The following is a 23059-nucleotide window of genomic DNA, read 5'->3' on the forward strand; positions in this document are numbered from 1 at the left end:
GGGGGGTGGATGTCCGGGTGGTGGATGTCCGGGGGTGGATGTCCAGGGGGTAGATGTCCGGATACGACTCCGGTAAGAAGAAGGACGTGACAAAAATAATTATCTGCCAAGCCAGTCACTTTTTAGAGTGCAGGGGGGGGGGCTTAGACAAAAAGTGGTATAATTTAAAAAAATCTATGTAGTTCCTCCTCTTCAATGATTCTTGATCTTTGATCCTTTTTTTCATCACCTCATGCCTATTTGTTTGTGTTCTCCTTTACCCCTCTCTTAATTTATTTCCCATGACCCCGTTCTTTCTTTTACTGCTTGAACAAAAAGAACAACAAAATCTTACGGGGGCAGTCCCTGCCCCCTGTATCACCGCCCCTTTTTATATATAAATGTATCAAACAACAAAAAGAGGCCTCGAACATATGTAAATCTGAGCTGAATCCAAAACAACATAAACTAACGAACCAAAGTATAAACGGGGTATAAACTAATTAGCCAAGACAAAGAGTATATAGATTGGCCCATTTGCTCCCATTGGCTTTTAGCTGTGTATATTTTTTCTTTCATTCATTTTCTGACTTACCTATTTCTGCCTAGAATGTTTCATATACTAAACGGAACCAATGAGTACCTGATGTTATAGGACTGCCATATAGTTGACCCATGACCCATGATCCATATTACAAAACAAAACAAAAACAAGTAATGAAATGTTTGCTGCTTCATCACGAGCCCAATTCATGAGCGCTAATGATATGCCTATACTTTTTAAGCCACTCCCCCTTTTGGCTTCTTGGCTAGGCTACAGGTAGTACAGTTGTCTCGACTCGGTTTCTTAATTCTTTGTCTAAAATTAACAAGATTTTACAAATAAAATGACAGCTAATACAAGATTGCCGGTAACTCGCAGAGCCCTGGTTGTTCCAGAATTAGATGAGCTTTCAAGAGGTGAGTTTGAAAATGATATTATATTTGTGAACTGTATCGAAATTGCCGATAAGCTTCATTTATCAGTCCCATACGTTGTAAATCTTGTTGGCACTTGTTAGGTCGATTACTATTAGACTTCTCAACAACAATACCAACATTTGCATTGTCATTGATTCGACAGGCAGTACTAACATGATCTATGTTTATTGCATGTATTTTTGTGTTAAATTCCTGTGTTGCGTGTGAAAGATGGGCCTATCAAAGTGTTATTTTGGACATGTGTTAATATGGGATTTTGCACGTAAGTAAAAGTAAGGGAAAATAAACAGCCTTTTTGCCCTAAATTTTGGCTTTGCCTTTGCCTTAATTTGGTCTAGACTCTAGTCTTGAGGACTCCATGATGATTACTATTTAGATATACTTCTTCATTATTTGAGTCTTAAACCCATGGTCATATATGTATAACTATTAAGAGACCCATGTAAACAAAGATGGATTTCCCTAGGAAATCCATCTTTTAATATAAGAGTCACGTAAAATGTGTTGATTTTATTAATTTCTACGCCTAATGCGTAGGAAGGTTTAAAAAAATGGTCACTAAAAATATTTCAAAAATGAAGGTTTCTTACCAGACTGATCTCGTGTAGATCCCTCGATCCACATGTACACAACGCAAATACAATAGTAGGGTGTCTGAAGCCACACTGAAAAGTGTCAGCATAAAACAGGCTGATTTAGGGGAAAATATGGCACATTTTTTCGGGGAAGTTCAGGCTACTAGAAAAATGTGATCTGAATTGATTATTAACTTGTGTTTGGCATGTATGGAAAGAGAAAATTCAGGGGCTTCTTTTGACAGTAAGGACAAGTTTATATGATCATTTTGAATAAGGATTTAGAGATAAATTGCAAACCCTTATTTTTGTGTGTGTTGAGATTGCCATTTCTTCATGCGTTTTCTATGGGAAAATGAAATTTCTATTTTGCACAATTTTTTTCACTTTGTCGCAAGTTTTCATTGTGATCTGGTTTACAAATCTTTATAAAAATCATACCATCGGATAGAGCATAAAAAATCCTATTGGACTCTTTATGGACAAGTTTTTGGCATTAATAATAAATTCATAGTTCAGCTCTCGGAAGCTAAAAATTTGGATTTGTGTGTGTCCATTTCTTAACTACACAGTCTATGGCAGAGAAATGCTGAAAATTGACCTAATTTCATTCTTCTTTTCTGCAGCCAATAATTTGATTTTTTTTCAAAAATGTTACATTTCTGTCAGTCTGAAGGTCATTTCTCTTCAAATTCACAAAGAAAATGTGATATTTTCTTGAAATAAGAAAAATAATTTTTTTCTCCAGACACCCTAACAATAGGGTCGACCCTTGAACCGCTTACATATGACATACATCCGGCTAGCGCGATGCCGTTCTGAAGAACAATTTATAGATAAAAATTATTTTTTCACAAATACTAAAATTTAATACGTGATTATAAATAATTAGAGTAGTATTATGCTAATTATTTATAATCACGTATCAAATTTTAGTATTTGTGAAATGACTCGCACTGATTACTGATTAAGCACTCTACTACTACTAGGGGGCATTGGGACCTCAGTAAGGTTGAAAAAAGCTACCAGAGTAGTCAGAATTTCAAGCACCATTGTACAAAATCCACAGATATTTTATAGGCCTAGGCTAGCCTTCACTTGAGGACTCCATGATGATGTTTTTTTAATATTTTGACATATACTTCTTCATCATGGAGCCTTGAACCGCCTGCCATATATGTATAAGAGACTCACCAAAACAAAGATGCATTTCCCTAGGAAATCCTTTTTTTAAGATAAAAGTCACGTAAATGGTGGTGATTTTATTTATTTTTACACCTTCATACGCCTAATGCGTATGAAGGTTTCCAAAATTGGTTAATGAAAAGGCGAAAAATTGAAGGTTTCTTACCAGACGGATCTCGTGTAGATCCCTCGATCCGTTTGTCAACAAAGCAAATACAATAGGTCTGACCCTTGAACCGCTTCGTTATGACGTAGCTACGATTAGCGATGTTACAAAATTCAGTTTTGAAGAACAATTTATAGATAAAAATTATTATTTAACAAATACTAAAATTTAATACGTAATTATGAATAATTATTATTATTATATTAATTATTCATAATCATGTATTAAATTTTAGCATTTGTTGAATAATAATTATAATTATTCATAATCACGTATTACATTTTAGTATTTGTTAAATAATAATTTTTATCTATTGTTCTTCAAAACGGCATATTGTAACATCGCTTATCGTAGCTACGTCATAACGAAGCGGTTCAAGGGTCAGACCTATTGTATTTGCTTTGTTGACAAACGGATCGAGGGATCTACATGAGATCGGTCTGGAAAGAAACCTTCAATTTTTCGCCTTTTCATTAACCAATTTTGGAAACTTTCATACGCATTAGGCGTATGAAGGTGTAAATATAAATAAAATCACCACCATTTACGTGATTTATATCTTAAAATATGGATTTCCTAGGGAAATCCATCTTTGTTTTGGTGAGTCTCTTATACATATATGGCAGGCAGTTCAAGGCTCCATGATGAAGAAGTATATGTCAAAATATAAAAAAAAACATCATCATGGAGTCCTCAAGGCTAGGCCTAGGCCCTAATGAATTTTTTATTTTTTTGATTTTTTTAAACTAATTTGTGATATCTAATCTGCATTAAAAAAATAATTAATTTCACTCAAAACTAACTAACATAACTAAAAGAAAAAAAAAATCACTTGACAATTCAGCCCGGGACTGGTCTTGTCGCCATCATTGTGTGAATTTGTGTGTTTCTGCGAGTGTCGACTTTCTACAAATGTAGCACTCTGTACATGTAGATGCGCTATTGCTGCCTATTATGTTTTGACCTCATTGCCATTGATAGTATGATACTAGGGCCCGTATTACGAAGACAGTTTAACTTAGAAACGTGGTCTAACTCTGTGCTAAAATTATGGGAAGCCAAAGATGTCAAAATTTTGTATTTTATTTCATGTTTTTCATGTTTACTGTGCTCCTCCCTAATTCTTTAAAGGTATTCTTTAAAGGTGAAGACAAATATCTTATTTGTCTTTCCCATACATTAAGAATGATTTGAGAGTCAATGAGCTGATACATTTGAACCTCTATTAAAGAATTATGCAACTATTGGCTATCCATAGTTAAACCACAACTTTAAACCAGAGTTTAGATTAAACCCCACTTCAGAAGATGAGTGTAATTAAGTAAAAATTTGCTGTTTATCACATTTGCTAAAAAAATAAAACATCTTTAGTTCAGATATTTTTCTTAAATTTTGCTACTTCATTCCTTTTGTTTGTCCTGCTTAATTTTGTCTTGTACTTATGATGCTTCTAGTATTATAGAACAATCTGACTAAAGACAAATTTTGGAAAGGAAATTTATTCTGTCTATTTCAGTTTTACAGGAGGGGCTGAAGATCTGTTTTGAGACGGCTGAGGTCAACGTAGTAGACTGTCCAGATTTGACCCAACAACCTTTCACCCTTGCAGCTCCAGGTGAGGAATATTTTGCGAGAATGGGAAAGACCGAACTTACATTGTGTGTAGTGTGCTAACCTTGCATTAGTGTGAGTGGGTACTAATGTGTAACCTGTGATTAGGATTTTAGGGTTTATAGCTCTAGATTATAAGGTTTAGGACAGAGTTTCAGATTTAATTGGAAGTTATATCTGGGTCTAGGTTATGGTATGTAAAATATATGTATTACACCAAAGTGAGGTTCCTACTAACCTTGTATTATGAATGTGTTCCCTGAGGTAGCACCTGTGCAAATTGAATTACTGTATCATAGAATTGTGATATCAACATTGAAAGTATGTGCTTTTGATATTGCACATGATAGTAATGGAAATTGTCTCCTGTGTATTTATGAGTATTTTGGTATACTAACCTTGCTTAAGTGTGAGTTTATTATCTCATCACTGACTATTTTAAGTTTTTGTCATAGTTTCCTAACATTTTCTCATACATTGAAAAAATTATGTTCTCATTGTTCTGTTCATATCAATTGCACAAAAATAAAACAGAATACGAACAGAAGGTGAAGCAGGCTCATAAATGTTCAGCTGAACATCTTGTACATGTAGCTGCTGGTGATGCTTTATTAGATGATGCTGCAATCTAGAATTCTTTCTTATTCTCGTTCAGTTTCATTTCACTTGTCTAATGATTAATTGATGCTTTGTGGAATGTTTGGATTAAATGCAAATAATTCTGGATCACTGGTGGATCCAGGGGGCACATCCAGCCCGTGCCCGCCCCCCTTTTGAGAGGCACAATTAAAATATGTAATGTAAAAATGCCGTTAAAACAGAAGTATGCCCCCCCCCCCTTTCGAAAGTGAAGACCTTTTTTTTGCTTGTCAAATTTTCCGTGGACAAAATCCCCCTAATTTTTGGTGGAAACCCTTTTTTTTGCTTGTCAAATTTTTCCTTGGGAAAATGTGCCCCTTTTGAAAAATCCTGGATCTGCCCCTGTTCTGGATGTCTTCTGCATAGATATGGTGTCAGGCCTGTTTATATTATTTGGCAGCCCTCTGATGAAATGTAGGGTATAGTTTAACTAAAATACAGTATAGTATTACCGAGTTTCACAATAATGTTGTATTGACTTTTTCTTATAATTTTAGGACTCTGTGGAAGTCCGCGGCTTGCTGATGTTGGGGGTGTACCTTACTTGGTTCCGTTGGCTCAGAAAGAAAAGGTAGGTTTTTTTTTAATTAAAAATTATAACAGCATTACAAAACTTGTAGAACCAATGGCAGCCATTGAACTTGAAACTTATTGTCCACACATAAACACGTAATTATCCTGGGTCATGTTGCACTAAAACTAAACATTGATAATTTCCATTATTAAAATCCATGTTTTTATTGGCTGTTGAGCTTTGTTACCATAGCAGTTACCAATGGATGGCACAGTTACCATAAAAGTAACCTATGTAACAGCTCCTTCAAATTCACCTGGTTGTAGGAAGCCTTATGAAATCCCTTGACTCACGTTTAAAGATAAGAGTCAATTTTCTTGGATTGAGGTTCTTTTGTTACTATTATATTCTTCCAACATGTACAATAAGATAAAAAAAATGAGCTGATAATAGTTGTTTTTTACTTTCCCTGTAACTTGATTTTTCCTTTAACCTAGCTTGGTAAACTTGATTTGTTGTCTTGAATATCAAACCTGGCATGCATAAAAAAGTATGTATGAATGAATGAATGAATCTTTATTTCGTTTCAATTCCGATATCAAGCAACAACAATAACAACAGTAGATTATTGGGATACAAGTACATAGCAAAGAACAAAAGTAAATAATTACAGGATAATATACATAATACATGCACTACTTTTTATGGAACATTAGTAACACCCATGAGAACAGACGGAAATGAAACGTGGTGACCTACTAAGAAGCTTAGCTTGTGGGCCATAGGCCACCAGAATGTTAAAAAATTATATTAGCAATCATTTTAAAACATCATAGAACAAGCAAACAAAAAATTTGAGTAAATAACCAAAGTACAGATATACATATTTACAAAAGATACACTAAAAAGTAACAAAAAGGTGAAATGCAGAATGCAAACATTCTATTAGACCTAAAGTATAAGAATCTAAAATTCAAAAAGAAGAAAGAAAAGAGGAAAATATAAAGAAAATAGGCAGAGCTCTATTTTTGCATAGATAATTGTGGGAAGAATACAATTTATAAAGTTAGACGAGATATAACAAGCAGGCATTCGTTTACTGATTTAAGTATTTCTTCAGTAAATCGGTCTTCAACTTGTTTCTAAAAACACTAAGGCTAACTGTTTTCTTCAATGAAGAAGGAAGGGAGTTCCATAATTTTGGCCCTGTATAAACGAATGTATTTAGCCGAAAACTAGTTTTGACCAATGGCAAGTGGAGAAAAGAAACTTGTCTTGTATAGTAAGAATGGATTTGGTCATTTCTAACACATAATGAATCAAGGGCAAGTGGAAGTTCTCTTTTATTTAATTGATACATAATGCAACCAAGGTTGAGATCAAATATGTCATGTAAATTAAGGAACTTGTTTTCATAAAACAAAATATTTGTGTGAGATCGTGAACTTACTCCACATACTAGTCTAATTACCCTTTTCTGGACTTTAAATAACCCATCTAAATGAACTTTAGCAGCGTTACCCCAGGCAAGGATGCAATAATTCAAGTAAGGCAAAATGAGAGTTGAGTACAACATGCATAAAATATTTTTTGGGAATATACTCTTCAATGAATTAATGACTTCTGAATTTCTGGAAAGAAGTTTACATAAATAAGATATGTGAACTTTCCAATTCAGCTTACTATCAATGTGTACCCTAAGGAATTTTGTACTCAAGACTTCAGTAATCTGAACATCACTGATTGTAATATTATCTGGCAATGTTGCTAGGGTGTTGCTGAATAACATGTAGTTTGTTTTAACAAGATTTAAGGAAAGCCTGTTAGCAATGATCCATTTGTTAACAGAAATCAATTCTGAATTGATAGTTTGCAATAAATTGCAGGGGTTCTTTTCAGAAAAAAATATGCTTGAGTCATCTGCAAACAGGATAAATGAAAGGATTTTTGAAGACTGAGGGAAATCATTAATATATATGAGAAATAAGATAGGTCCAAGGAGTGAACCTTGTGGCACTCCGCATGTAATTGACTGCATAGAAGACTTAAAGGGGAATCCAACCCAAATAAAAACTTGTTTTTATAAGAAAAAGATAAATCAGACAAGTTGATATGTGAAAGTTTGAACAATATTGAACAAACAACAAGAAAGTTATGAATTTTTAAAAGTTGTAAATATTGGTAATCACTATATCATGGAGACTTCAAATTGGCCACATATGGGATGTCATAGTGATGTAAGGCAAGGACTACTCTTCCATGTACTCCACTACATATTATGGCTAAAATGTCATTTTTCCGAAAAGTTTTAATTCCAATTACATTTTTCTTTCATGAGGACATTAAACAATATACTACCTGGGTTATATTTAGTTTACTGCCCCAGGGGAATGGGTACTGAGGAGAAAACCACAAAATCCTGATAATAAAGTACATGGCCTATGGGAAAGTTGTCCTTGCCCCTTGTCATAATTTACTTACCCAGTTGCCAATTTGAAATCTACATACTATTAGTGATCCCAATTTTTAAGCAGCTATAACTTTCTTATTGCTTGTCCGATTTCTTTCAAATTTTCACCATTCTGTTTAATTTATTTTTCTCCTTCCCAACACAACATTTTATGGCCAAGGCTGGATTCCCCTTTAACACCATTTAAAAAAACAAACTGTTTTCTATCAGAGAGGTAGCTCTTGAACCACTCCAAAACCTTACCCCGGAATCCATAGAAAGATAGTTTATACAAAAGGATGTCATGGTCAATTGTGTCGAAGGCTTTGGAGTAGTCTAGGAATATACCGACAGTATGTAGCCCATTATCTTTTGCGGAAGAAATTTTGTCAATAAAATGTAACAGAGCATGAGAGGTGGTATGTTTTTCACGAAAACCAAAATGTTCAGGAGCGAGAATATTATTAATTTTCAAAAAGTCATAACACGAACAGAAATTATCTTTTCAAGAATTTTAGAAAAACATGTAAGAAGAGAGATGGGCCGGTAATTTCCAATTTCCTGAGGGTTTCCCTTTTTGTAAATCGGCACAACTTTGGCTATCTTCATACTCAAAGGAACGATTCCATATACAATAGATAAATTGAATATATGAGTAATAGGAGAAACAATAACATCAATAACTTCTTTAATAAGCTTATTAGATAGGCCATCATACCCAGCAGCCTTATTTGTTTTCAAATTATGAACAATGTCAATCACTTCCTTTTCAACGACAGGAGTAAAGAAACATGAACAGGGAAGTCGATTACCAAGGTAATCATGGAAGAGTTTTTGACTTGCGGGAAGACTAGATGACAATTTATTTCCTATTGATGAGAAGAATTGATTACAAGCGTTACTCATTTGTACATGATCTTCAGTCAAAACCCCATCAACTAAAAGTTTAGAGGGACCCTGACTCTTTTGTTTTGAATTTAGCGTTTGTCTTATAATTTTCCAGGTTCCCTTCATATCTTTGAAGACTGACTTAAACTTTTCATCATAATATGATTTTTTAGCGTCTCGTAGTAAAGATGTTAAAATATTCCTATAGCAAGAGTATTTCTGCTTCGCTCCTAATGTTCTCCTTAGTTTAAACTTACAAAATAGTTTATTTTTCTTGTTGATACATTTCAATAAAGATTTTGATACCCAAGGCATCTGAGGATGTTTTCTTCTATCTTTTTGTTTCTTGCTTAGGAGAGGGAAATTCTTTTCATATAGAGTCGTCAACAATGAAATGGAAAGTAATTATGATTAATTCTGATTTTCTATTGCTTTATTCCAGAAAAGGCATGACATTATTACAAGTCTGTATTTTCTTTTGGTTTATACAGGATATAGGAAGTTATTTGTCCTCAGTTTATAAATAAATATCCTGTCTAATATCCTTTCACCAGCTTGATTGAAGGGAATCTCAGTAGTTGGAAAAATTAAAACAATGATTGTCAGGTTTCATCTTTCATCGTATCTCCATCACTTAATATATCTTTTGATATTCATTTTCCAATGAACAGAAATATAACTTGGATACAGTTGCTGAACATGTTGATCTTCCTGGAGCATTCATGCTTGGTGCTGGGGCTGGTCCCTTTGATACAATTGGTACAAATAGTGAGGTAAATGAACAGATGGTGTTTCACAAAACAGTTCTTAAGTTATGCACAACTTTATGCTTGGCAGTTACCTGTTCTTATGCTAAAAGAGATTACCCAAAATGTCCCTCGGGGAATATTTCATGAAAAATCTTGTCAATGAATTTCACTGACCAATTTGCTTAGAGCAAATAACAGATCTATGCTAGAATTTCAGTAGATTATACCAAGGAGGGTTCACTTAACCAAATAGTCAATGACAAGCACTTTTTGTTTATAATGAAATTCTACCTGTTCTTGTGTTAAAAAGAAGATACCCAAATTCCCCCCTGGATTTTCAATAAGTGTTACTGGTTTATCTGAGACCCTAATCGGAGTTTAGAAAATAATATACTGCATCCAGATGCCTGTTCAGAGCTAGAATTCAAGTCTACTGAGATCGGATTTCAACTTGAGCAAAGGGGAATCAAAATAATTGAGAATTTATTTTAGCACCAGAGAGCACGTTTTAATTATGTGTAAAGTTATGCATATGTTTCGAACAATTTACTTTAACACCCGCTCCCATCCATGGTCAAACGGACTTTTGAGGGATAGGGGTTATACCTCGTTTTCTGGACTTGTCTCATTCTTGAATTTCAAGGTCAAGACATCTTTGAGCATAAATTTGCCTAGTAAAGGGATAAGATAATTAGCCACCTATAGTTGACCACTGATCCAAACTACAGTTTTACTAAGTACATCCTGGCTTGTGAATTTAAAGCCTGGGTTTCAATTGAAAGGCTGATTTGTGTAAAAGAATAAAGGAATAGTTGCTGTTATATATTTCTGGTATTCATGACAGGAATATATTTGAGGGGTGAGATAGTAATTTGTTTAACAAAATCATAAGGTATGGATATTTTTAATAAATGGTGCTATTTAATGAGAATATTCTTTTTAAACCCGACACAAATGTGCCCGGACATTAGACTCCCAATCCTAATGTCTGATCCATTCAAACATTTGATATATCCATTTGACTTAATGTGATTACAGATGATAACGAATATCAGAACCAAGTCAGCTGACCAAGAGGGTGACAATCAGACTCGTATCTCATTGATCATTCCGGAAGATGGCTCCTTCTGTCTCAAGAACAGTCCATGTAGAGATTTCCAGCTCTTGGGGAACTTTCTGGCCACTGAAGGAAAACCAGGCAAGGTAAATATTGTCCACCTGTCGACGAAGACAAGAAAATGGATGTTTTACTTAAATTTTTGCATAGTTTAAATTCTGAGCTGATTTTGGTATCCAATTCATCAGTTGGTCACGTTAATTACGCATTATTTGGCAACAACATTGTTACATAACAATAATTCTCAGTAAGAATTTGGCTTATCTTTGGCTTACTTAATTTAACTAAATAGAAATTCCTTAATATTTCTTAGCCAAGTAAATACCTAAAAACACCTACACTTCATTTGAATATTGATTTGAATACCATAAAGTTTTGCATGACTTAATGAATGATTGGCGTATGAAGCACCTTATCTTGAGCCTGATGTTTTTTTCTCATATATGACTTTGATTAAGTTTTTTCATTAATGCTAAAAATATATGTTGTGCTGAAAATTTGTTTTGATAGTAAAATGTTAATATCTGCATTCTGCATATGTTCAGTGCCATACTTGCTGCCATTTTCAATAAACAGATTGAAGACATAACATATCAGTGACGCAACTTAGGTTAGAGTGGAGGCGTGATTCCTTGGTCGATAGAGCGCGGGTTTCGGATTCCAGTGCGCTGCGCTAATGCCCTTTGGTAAGGCCATTTATCATCATTATCAGGTCCCTCTGAGATGAACTTTAGTCCTTGGGTTGCTTGCTTGCTTACAAGTATTCATGCTTTCGTATTAATCAGGTAAAAATTACCACCAAGAATTGGGTATATCATCACTTGGCTGTGTTCATGAAAATGCTCTGTATCCATGATTTCATAGGCCTTTTGTTCAAACCACTAAGCCAAATTAGAAAGTTAGAAGGGAAACATGCACATCCCATAAACAAGTAAAATTAACAAAGCAGATTATTTTCGGGCGACTATTAGTGCATCTGTTTAACTTTTTATTTCATGTGAAACTGGAGTTTAGATTGGGTGCACTATTTTTGTTTATATGACACTTAGATAGATCCTAGTCATATGATTGCTTGGTCAATATCAGTCATTCAGCCCATTTTACAATGACGTCATCAAACATGCAATTTTAGATCCATTCATCATGCAATTTTGGATCCATACGATTTTGTCCATCGCACGCGCACACCCAGAATGCAGGCACCACTTGTGTTTGCAGTACGCCTGTTGTATGTACACGATAAACAACAGACCAAGCTCCTTGCACTGCATGAGCAAATTTTGCATCAAAATTCACAAATTTCATATGAAAAAGAATATTTCTAGGTGTCATATAAACCAAATAATGAATGTTCTTTTCATTCGTGCAATAGACAGAATGCTTCATTCAGTGAAAGATTAAATGAATGGATCATTTCATCTTTCACCTCATGAAATATTCTGTCCATCGCACTCATTAACATTCATTATTTGTATATTATACCATTTATCTTTTACAGTAGTATAGTAAGTAGTATGATTTTCATCCTATTTGATACCAGGTCCTGGAGGTGAAGTGCCAAGCTAGACGAGGCCCTGATAACTTTGTGTCCGTGATGAGATACATTCTCCACAAGCATTATGGGAAGGACAAGTTTCTTGGTTTAGGAGGTGTGTTTCTCATCGAAGAAGGAAAGGCCAAGATACATATAATGGTATGTGACATTTCATGGTACCAAATTTGAATATTGGATGGTCAAGACATGATATAGCTTTGCAATGCATTGTGCACTCATCAGATAATGATGCGCAAGAGGGGTAGTTTACAATTTTTCAAATAGTGGACAAACGTAGGAGAAAAAGAAAAAAGGGGAGAAGGAAAAATGTAGAGCATCAGAAAGAGAGGTATCGGCCTTGTAAACCTATATTACTGTTGTTATTTAATTGAGAGAAGAAATTATGTCACCTTTTAGTGGTCTTTCATATTTCATAAGATGTTCCACAGGGCTTTATAAATGATATGTTCACTCTCAGTTTTCATCGAAGATAAATGTTGCAGCCTTGAAAATCTTTCATTAAAAAGAAAAAAAAAATTATATGTTTGAAATATGTCAGAAGTCTGTGGCAAATCTATCCTACACTGAATGCATTACATCACAGTGAGGTTAAAGGAGAATGAAACCTTTAGAACAAGATAGCCTGCGTGAAAACAGAAAAATCTAAGAAACAGATCAACGAAAGTTTGAGAAAAATCGGAAAAATAATGAGAAAGTTATCAGCATTTGAATATTGTGATCACTAATGCTATGGAGATCCTCAAATTGGCAATGCGACAAATATGTGTGATGTCACTTGTGAACAACTCTCCCCATTACTTTAGTATATATTTCACTTAAATTGTCCCTTTTATCACATCTACCAGTAGACCATTGTGTTCTTTCTATAGGAGGGCATGTAATACAGATTTTCAAAGAATACATCATGGATAAAGAGTTTGTATCACCATGAGAAAAAGCAAAAAGAGACATTTTGAGGGTATTTTATAGTCCTTCGAAGGGAAAGTTGTTCACATGTGACATCACACATCCTTGTCGCATTGCCAATTGGAGGATCTCCATAGCATTAGTGATTGTAATATTGAAATGCTTATTACTTTCTCATTATTTGTCCGATTTTTCTCAAACTTTTTTTGTTCTTATTCTTTGATTTTTCTGTTTCAACACAAGCCTACTTGTTCCAAAGATTTCATTCCCCTTTAAGGACGGAATTCAGAGGTGGTTTGTAAAACCATCGGTTGAATCCATGGTTTAAAAAGACTTCCTGTATGAATTACGCTTATTTACCGTGTATATTAAAAAGATGTCCAATGCTGATACGCGATTTTGTCACAGTGCGCCAAATTGACGCCTAATGCCATAGTAAAGTATGCTATTTTATTCACGAGTCCACTGTTTGAAGAGTGGACTCATTCATTCAAAACAGTGGACTCATGAATGTATTAGCGTAAATAACCACGGCGACAGGCGTCAATTTGGCGCACTGTGACAAAAGCGCGCATAAGCGTTGGACATTTTTTAATATGCTCGGTAATTAGGTGTAATTTTATACTGTAAATCTGCAATAAACCATGCGTTCAACCGATGGTTTTAAAAACCACCTTTGTGAATTTGGGCCTAAATGTGTCGTACAAATACTAGTTCTTAATTTCTAAGGTTACAATTACCTTTCACCAGGGTCATGTATCACAATGCTTAGTGTCTGATTATGTGATTGAGTTTAATGATTGATTGCAGGTGATGGTAAATGCAATCAGTAATCAAAATTTGTTCTACAATCCATTGCTAAGCTTTTATTGTATGAGTCCCAGTACAGATTTTATAAGGAAGCACAATTACAGATACCGATCAACACACAACTCACTCCCGATGGTCTTTTGAACTGTTCCCCTATTTGCCTTTCACTTCAGCCACAAACTTATGGATATCTTAAAGTAATGTTAAACATAATGTACATGCAACTCAAGAGCATGGAGTATATGAATAATAATAATAACGTTTTATTCAGTAGCGGACCGTGACCCGGAGGAGACAAAGCATTTGAGGGGCACTGTATTGTTTGTGAACAATGTTGTGCCCCTCCAATGCTTTGTCTCCTCCGGGTCACGGTCCGCCACTGGTTTTATTTACCCAGGGTAGCCACTTCAGTTAGGAAACTGCTCTACCAGCGGGCCCTGCATAACGTAATATGTTACTATTACCCTTCTCCAATCTAAATGCTGAGTGCCTAGCAAGAAGGCAGAAGGTCCCATTTTTATATGTCTTTGGTATGACTTGGCCAAGGATCGAACCCACGACCTCCCGTTCATGAGGTGGACGCTCTACCAATGAGCCACCATGCCCGTTTTTGCAAATTCAAACCCTAATCAATCCTTTACTGATACTTGCTTTTCTCTGCTCAGCCTGACTTCTCAAAAACGCCCCTCAACTCTGAGGAAGATGTGAATAAATGGTTGAGGTTCTTTGAGTTTAACGCTCCTCTCATCTGTTGCAGTGTATTTGTCAGCCATGATCCGGTAAGTATGTGCTGTATTTACTGTATGAAAAAAAAATACCAGTTGATTCTGGTTGAAAAACCATAATTGCTGAAAATTGAGCAAATAAGCATAGCATTTCCACCAGGTGATTTGTCATCAAGGCAACAATGATATACATTGCAAACATGTGCTTATATATATTAGTGATTTTAATTATTATTGTTTTTCAGTTTTGATTGCTCTGTATTTCACAATGTCAGGTTTATGTAAACTTACTAAATCAAAATCTACATTGATCTGGTAATAATCAACGAACGTAGAGGGCAGCAACACACAAGCGTGTTGCTCTAAGGAAGGTCAACTCCGCTCGAATTTTGTGACCACTTTAAAAAATAAGGTGGGGTTTTGGGAAATTTGTCGAGTTGATTTTTTTTCATTTGTTAATTTCAAATATTTTTTAATGAACAATTATTAGATCGGTTATTCTAAATATAAATATTAAAAATATTACTTTTATTTTTAAAGAAAATATTTAGCTTAAATAATCATGATTTTGACATTTTTCCTCATTTTGGAATATTGAGCCTGTAACGAGGATACCTCATATCTTTTATTTTCTTCTGCTGAATTTCGCTGCACCACTAATAAATGCATAGACAACCACCGTAATAATCGAGGTCATTTTTCTGGCCTGGGTGCGCCGAGTCTGGGCCGGTCGCGCAGCTAGCTAGTGACGTTGATGATGCGCTGGGGCTTCAGGCGACTCGTCATAGATCTAGCAACTTAGACAATGACGTCTAATTTGCCTGGCCTGATTTGAAGTGTAATGGCTTCAGGGCTGATGTTTATCAACGATGATTGTTCAAGGTTAGATTTCAAATTTTAAATGTCATTTGACTTTTAAGTCTATAAATCTGAAATAAAGGCGCTGTATCCCCGAAATCCGGGTCTAAATTTCAACTCTGAGTCCGAGACCATGGCATGGACGGCGAAAAAACGACCCATGCATCGGATGCATTGCATTGGCTGCGCGCTGCGCTGCAGCTGCACTGTGATGATGGGTTCAGCGAAGAGCTCAGAGAAAATAAGGTGGTTATATTCAATCCCGAAATGCTTTGCGAGTGGTCACAAAATCGTCTCGACGCAAATCACCTAATACAGCCGTCTGGTGAAATCGCTGATAACAACAATCACCGATTTGGTAATGATTTTAGTTTCCTGAAACTTATATTTGTAAAGTTTTAAATATCAAAGTATGTTTTTATATGTAAGTATATTCCTCAACATATTTTTTAAGTTATCTTTTATATTGTTGTAGTCATATTCTTTCATATTCGTTTTTTGATCGCTACTAATTTGTTGTTGTATTGGATCGACATTTGATTTCGTTGGCATGAACAATAAAATACGCGCGCAGCTCAGCTGCATGCGCGTATCGAGTTGACCTTCCTTATAGCAACACGCTTGTGTGTTGCTGCCCTCTACGTTCGTTGGTAATAATCAACCTTGATTTTAAAGACTTTCTCATGAAATTATTGGTTGCTGCATTTGCTTGAGTTTAGTGTTAGTGATGAATACCTGTTCCACTGTTAAAGCCCATGTTCTATTTGCAACTCTTGCCATGAATTGCAAGTTTCTTGCTTTGGGCAGAAATAAAAATTTTCTTAGTGGTATCACATTATCACCTACAGATCTGTGTCAAGTTCTCTTCCTGTTTTTAGTGATACTGTAAAAGTACAGCAGGAATTATTTTACTATGCTCATGATGTGATGGCGTGTCATGTTGTTTACATGTCCTTCTACCCAATTGGCTTCCATTAGGATTTTAATGGATATGTGTACTAATTGATAAGATCAGCAAAAAAGAAATTTAATTTAAAATTTCTTCCCAATCTTCAAAATGTCACCTTTTATCCAGTCCTCTCAATGATGTTGCAAGCAATTCCTGATTTAAATTGATGCCTGCAGTACAGCTCTCCACTGCACTGATAGATCAAGAAATTATTTTTATTTTCATTATTATTATTATTATATCAACATCATCATCATCAACATCATCGTCATATTCATCATCATCATTATAATACTTGTTTATCTTTATATTTCTTTTATTCAAAGGGTATGGATCTGAGAATAGAGCACACGCATTGCTTTAGCCATCATGGCCAGGGAGGTCATTACCACTACGACGTGACCCCGAAGACTGTTTCCTACAGAGGTTATTTCGTACCAGCCGAGTGGATGTACAGGATAGATCCTCCACAAGAGACACATAACATTGGCCGAGACTAGATGGTCCATGACTTCAGTTGACAGATTACATGCCTATCAAGGAATATGTAGATAATTTCTGTTTTTTTTACAATGAATAGATATGACTTTGAATCTTTGATAAATTATTTATGATGAAAGCCATCTCTGGTTGTGCACACTGTACAGATGAAAAACTTAATAAACTATAAAGGGCTTTCAAGTAAACCATGTTTTACTCTTGATAGGGCTCCCTTGTTGAAATAATTGAGATGGATAGAAATATATAAATAAATAGGAATCCACCGAAGTATGTACTTAGTCTTGGTATCAGCTATGCCTTATGTGAGATCTTTTAGCTGTTCTCCGGATCCCTCATCATTTGCCTATGCAGAAAGTTGAGGTACACCAGCAAAATAAAAAGAAAAATAAGCTGAGTGGGATTATTGCTATTAGTCATGGCAAAAAGTGGCCGACACATTTTAAAGATGCCTTAAGTGAATATTTTCTCTTTCAGTACTGAAAGTATTGATTTACATTACTTAATATTTCAATATTAAATCTGTTTACAACTAAAGATTAGTTGTATCTGATTGTTTGCAACTACTTTTTGTCTTTTTCAGCTAGAATCATGAACACAAATTTGATTTAATTTTTAAGCCCCATCTTTTTCTTCTTCCTTGTGAGGCAACCATAATTAATTAGCTGATTATTATTTCAAGAAATTAGAGGGTAGTGTGTTTGAATCAGTGCTTTGATAAGTCAACTAGAAATTTAGCAATCTATAAACATCTTGATTAGATTGAATTTGATATTATTTTTTAATTTGAATGAGATATTTTGCAAGGTATAGATATATGTATTTAAAATTATGAATATGTTCTGAAACTTCACAATTTTGTCCATCATAATTATTACCTATGAGTACATATTGGTTAAATGTTCTGAACTTATTATCAAATCATGATTTCTTGTAACATGTTGCTAACCATTGATTTTCTGTCACAGTTCCTGGTCTCATAAAGCTTATCATTTGATGACTAATGTGCTCTCTACCAATCAGAATACACCATTTCAGTAGCTTATAACAGAAGCTTTTCATTTGTGGTGGATGAGAAATTTCATGAATAGGACCCAAAACCAGATGATATGTATATCTATATATTCATGTCATATGATATACTCCTTTGTAAACACACCAAAACTCGTAAGATAAATCCTATTAGGTTCCTCCATTGAATAGTATTGTGTGCTAGAATGTGATACATTTTAAAACTAAAATCAAGATGATGTTCTATCTTTCATAGAATGAATGGTGACATGCATGTTAAAATGTCAGGATTATTTTTTTTACCCCTAGGTTGCAGGCACTTCCCCAAGGTTTATGCATATTGCTGAGTCTGAATGTAGAGACTAGATTCACTCATTTACCATGGCTACTCAGTGAATTTTTGGTCTAGTCTCCATCCTACCATGGACCTATTACAATAGGTCCATGATCCTACACAATAATTTGTAACAGTGTCAAATTCTAGTCTGTGTTTGCAGACTAAAGTTGTAGCGTAGTAATCTTTGGATTATAATGTTTTTTTTTAATAATTTTATTGTTTTTGGTGATAATTGTTAGGAGTGAAAAATACTTCTTATTGAAATGAATATGTTTCTGATATGATTGCATTGTGTGTGGACCAAAGAGTGTGTAAATTGTATTCTATATTTTTCAAGATCTGTAAGATAAAAAGCATATTATTTTTGCATGAAAAAGTGACAATAGTGAATTTGATTCTCTAGATTTGTTACTGATTTTGTGTTTATTTTATTACTTTTGTGTTCCTTTTTTCTCAGAATTCATGGAATTAAGAAGATGACATTTTCTTCCATGTTCAAAGTCTATATTTTAATGGAGAGAAAAACAACATGTAATGTAGAATGTGTGAGGTTTTACATTTTATGATAGATTTTAGTGAAGATAACTTGTTTGAGATAATCATGACAAGATAACAGCAATTGTAAAGTGCAATGATGCCAGTAAAAATATTAAAGATGGGGGCATTCAAGTCTGCCTCTTTAGCCCCAAATTGGTATTGATTGGCATTGTGCCCCATCCCTGTTCTGTAAGGTTCAAATTTTTCTTTAAAAAAGGGCTCTATTTTATTGTCAGAAGATTTTTTTTAAATGCTCATAAGAAAAGCATGAAAAAATTACCCACTTTTTTAAAGATGAATGCCAGTTGTAACGATTTCAAAATGAGTTCGAACAGAATCCAATGAAATGACAACCAAAGTGTCCTTTTGCATAAATAAAAAAATATGTGCCAAAGGATTCTGGAAGAAATTCTGTAATTGCTGAGAAATTAGCAAAATAAGCACAGGATTCGTGTCAAAAATTTTCAAAGCAATAATAAAACACTGTCCCACATGTGCTTATTTGTGTTGGGGATCTTGAGTGGGAACATTTTTTTTTTAGCTTAGATTTCAGGATTTCACAAACTTCAGTTTATGTAACTGTACCAAAATCTAGATCCACGCTGATACAGTGACAATTAGGTTTGGTTTTGCAGACTTTCTCGTGAAATCAGTGTTTACTGCAACTGCCTTCATTTATCTTTAACAACAAACTTTAGTCTGGATTAAAAAAAAGCTATCTGAACCAAGTCTTCTCTTATTATTATGAAATCCTGACACAACCCCTGAATGATACAAAAGTATATAAAGTAAAATAGTGTGTGGATAGTTATAAAGTAACACAAATCTGCAATATACTGCACATATTGGCAAGATACACAACCAAATTTTTGGAGGAATACAAAAATGTGATCTTTCTCTCGCTTTGCAGGATTATTCCTAATGTAAATGAATCACAATGTGCCTTCTTCTAATCCATTGAATAACTTCAAAGAATTTGATTTTGTTGAAGTTTCCATAGTGTAAAGTACACACTTTATTTTTGTACCGTGATAATGATTAACACCCGGGGGGGCCACTTCCATTGACGAGTGGATACCATGCGCGACCATGTGGTCTCGAAAAGCACCCTAAACACGTAATTTCAATATTCTGAAAATGCACCCCTTAACAAGTATTGGCGTGTGAAACCCTACCCTTAACAAGTATTGGAAACAAAACGATAATCTTGGCAAATATTCCCTGAAATGAACCCCTAAACAAGTACAGGAATGTTTTATTGTTACGGGCCCTTCGGTCGTCGGCTTTACCTTATTTGGTTTAGTACGACCCCACCTTCTACACCTCGCGCAAATCGGACTCTAAACACGAAGTTTTGGGGCAAAATGGACATCCTTTATAATACATTTTAATTTTGTTTTATCATTCCCGCAAATTCGACCCTAAACACGTAATTTTCCTAGCGAAATAGACACCATTTTTTCATTATTTTTGTGTTTTTGACACCCTTATCACGTTACGTACGTAACGTGCCCTATCGTGAAAAGGACATCCTTTTTACGTGTTTTTTTGGTCGCGCATGGTATCCACTCGTCAATGTAAGTGGCCCCCCCCCGGGGATTAACAGTACAGAGCAATCGGTGATTCAGTAAATAGTCCAAGATAATTGTGGCCATGCACCACAGAACTTCGGAGGTCAGCTTTGCTTGGCCGTCCGTTTTCAGTTTTTATTCTTTTGACCCTTTGCGAAGAAGGTACAGTTGCACTTATGTAATTCAAACATGGACAGTCGAAATAGTGTTCTATGGGATTGTGTCAATAAAATGGGAACCAATTTATCACGATATCTTTGAGCAAATATTCAAATTGAAGCGCAGGGCTGTGGATGTCACTCTGTAACTATAGGGAAATGAAAACTTGTCAGTAGTGATAACTTTCAGGATAATGTCCCCAGACGGTGCTTCATGGAGCTTTAAAAAAAATATTACAAGGATTTTACATTCATTTTGAAAGATATAACATGATTGTGATTGCCAAAGATATCAGGACACACTATCATCAGAACCATTTGAATAGTCTGTTTAATGATCTATTCAGATTGAGTAATAGTTCTTCGGAGAAAAGTCTGGGTATTCTCCATTCTCGGTTGGTTAGGCAAATAATTTTGTGACAAGTTTTTCAAAAGTTGAAAACTCCTTACTGGACCGAACCTACTACTCACTGTTACAGTCACACCAATGAAGCGGACTCCAGACTGATCATAGCTGTTACATTATTTCCAATTGCATATCAATATTCAGATTGGAGTCAGCATGATTGGATTCACTGTAGCATGACTAACGCTTAACGAAACAATCTAAAATAGAATAGCCTGAATAGTACATCTTGATTTTTTTGGCCAACATGGGACTAATATGTCACACTAAGATTGATTAAAATATAATTCCTTGCCAAATGCCAAAACATTGAAGTGTACTACAGTATTCTTACTTTATTTGAAATTTGTTTCAATGTCATGCATTTGTTTTGTTTGAGAAGTTTAGGTAGGCATGGTAGATGGGGCAGGAGGGGTAAAACAGCTGAGAGAAAGAGGATGAGAAAAAGAAATGCAGACAATTAAAAAGAAGGAGAGGGGAAAAGAGATGCAGTAAACTTCTCTGCAAACTACCTTTGTTTTATTGTTTAATGAACACTTAAAGTATCAATGCTCGCGTTGATTTGGTATGAAGGGTATTTTGCAATGAAGTTTGACATTGTCACCATCGTTTACTCTAGCCACGAAACAAATACTCTGACAGAGTAGTAGGTCCATGCTCTGACTCCTGTAGGATTCTGTCTTCATGGACATCTGAATTCATTCATTGCAGTTATTGCCTTGACACAAATCAAAATTTGCCTAACAGCAACTACATGAATACGGTATCAAATTATTTTTGAAAAAAAAATCTTTCAGGAATTACATAAAAGTTGTGTTTATGACGTATTTTTTCATGAAATTGGCATTTTGTAGGTCTATTTTTTCTATTTTTATTGGTAGAGTGGGCAAGAGAAAAGGGGATCGGTGAGAGAGAGAGAAGGGAGAAGGATGGAGAATGAATGTGGGTATAGATTGTTTCAAAATTATTGGAAGGAGGTTTTTCATACTGCCACGAAAGTAACCATTTTCAAATCACTTTGATCTTCACTTTCTTCATGATGTAACTAGGGCATACAGGCCTATATGCGCGAAATATATATTTTTTATAATAACAGCCAAAATTACAATTGAAAAAATAGATTGGGGGGGGGGGGGTGGGGGGTGACTACTCATTCCAGACGATGAATGACCCACGAATCAAGAATATTGTTAGCAAATGAATTAGTGGTACGAAACTGGGGCACAGCCCACTAGCGTACCTACGGGGGGGGGGGGGCAGAGGGGGCAGTCTGCCCCCCTGACGAGCCACAACCCATGCAAGGGACGTATCCCTGCCCCCCTGACGAGCTTGAAGACCTTTATTGCCCCCCTGACGAGTTTGAAGCTTTTTTTTTTTTTTTTTTTTGCTTGTCAAATTTTTTTCTGGTACGAAATCCTTCATTTGAGATTGAAGACCTTTTTTTTTTTTTTTTTTTTTTTTTTGCTTGTCAAATTTTTGGCCGGACGGTTTTGCCCCCCCCCCCCTGTGGAAAATCCTAGGTACGCCTGTGGCACAGCCCTCTCGCTAACCCACGTGGGAGTGACGTCAATGCAACGTAGCAGATAAATCAACAATTAAAAAGGGAAACATTCGGGTGATTACTCGTTTATCTCTTGTAAATTGTCGTCAAATAAACCAGATAATCTACCAAGTTCTGATATAATAAGCCATTCTCAAAATGAAAACCGCAATCCGGAACTGATATTCACCAACTTACATTATTTGTGTGATTTCTCTGATTATTTTCAATAATTTAAAAACAGAAATTGTAATTTATTCGCTTTTTTGTATCATTTTGTCATCTTCCTCATTTAACTTATCTCGGTAAGTGAGACAATGGGAAGGAAAGGACTTGTTTGATTTT

General features: G+C 35.0%; 1 protein-coding gene across 1 annotated transcript; it reads left to right on the top strand.

Annotated features, from left to right (window-relative positions):
• Window positions 1–746: 746 nt before the first annotated feature.
• Window positions 747–19763, top strand: LOC129254599 (ester hydrolase C11orf54-like). The gene is made up of 8 exons (XM_054893101.2): window positions 747–939; window positions 4403–4501; window positions 5634–5707; window positions 9659–9760; window positions 10775–10939; window positions 12394–12546; window positions 14790–14903; window positions 16983–19763. The coding sequence occupies exons 1-8, from the start codon at window positions 867–869 to the stop codon at window positions 17154–17156; spliced, it is 954 nt and encodes a 317-aa protein (XP_054749076.2). The 5' UTR covers window positions 747–866; the 3' UTR covers window positions 17157–19763.
• Window positions 19764–23059: the final 3296 nt, after the last annotated feature.

The sequence above is a fragment of the Lytechinus pictus genome, chromosome 2 (genome assembly GCF_037042905.1).
Source record: "Lytechinus pictus isolate F3 Inbred chromosome 2, Lp3.0, whole genome shotgun sequence".
NCBI classification, from domain to species: domain Eukaryota; kingdom Metazoa; phylum Echinodermata; class Echinoidea; order Temnopleuroida; family Toxopneustidae; genus Lytechinus; species Lytechinus pictus.

Excerpts from the sequence above, each read along its gene's own strand:
- LOC129254599 (XM_054893101.2), top strand. The coding sequence starts at position 867 with ATGACAGCTAATACAAGATTGCCGGTAACTCGCAGAGCCCTGGTTGTT. Across the intron at positions 940-4,402 it reads ATTAGATGAGCTTTCAAGAG|TTTTACAGGAGGGGCTGAAG; the intron begins GTGAGTTTGAAA and ends TGTCTATTTCAG. Across the intron at positions 14,904-16,982 it reads TATTTGTCAGCCATGATCCG|GGTATGGATCTGAGAATAGA; the intron begins GTAAGTATGTGC and ends TTTTATTCAAAG.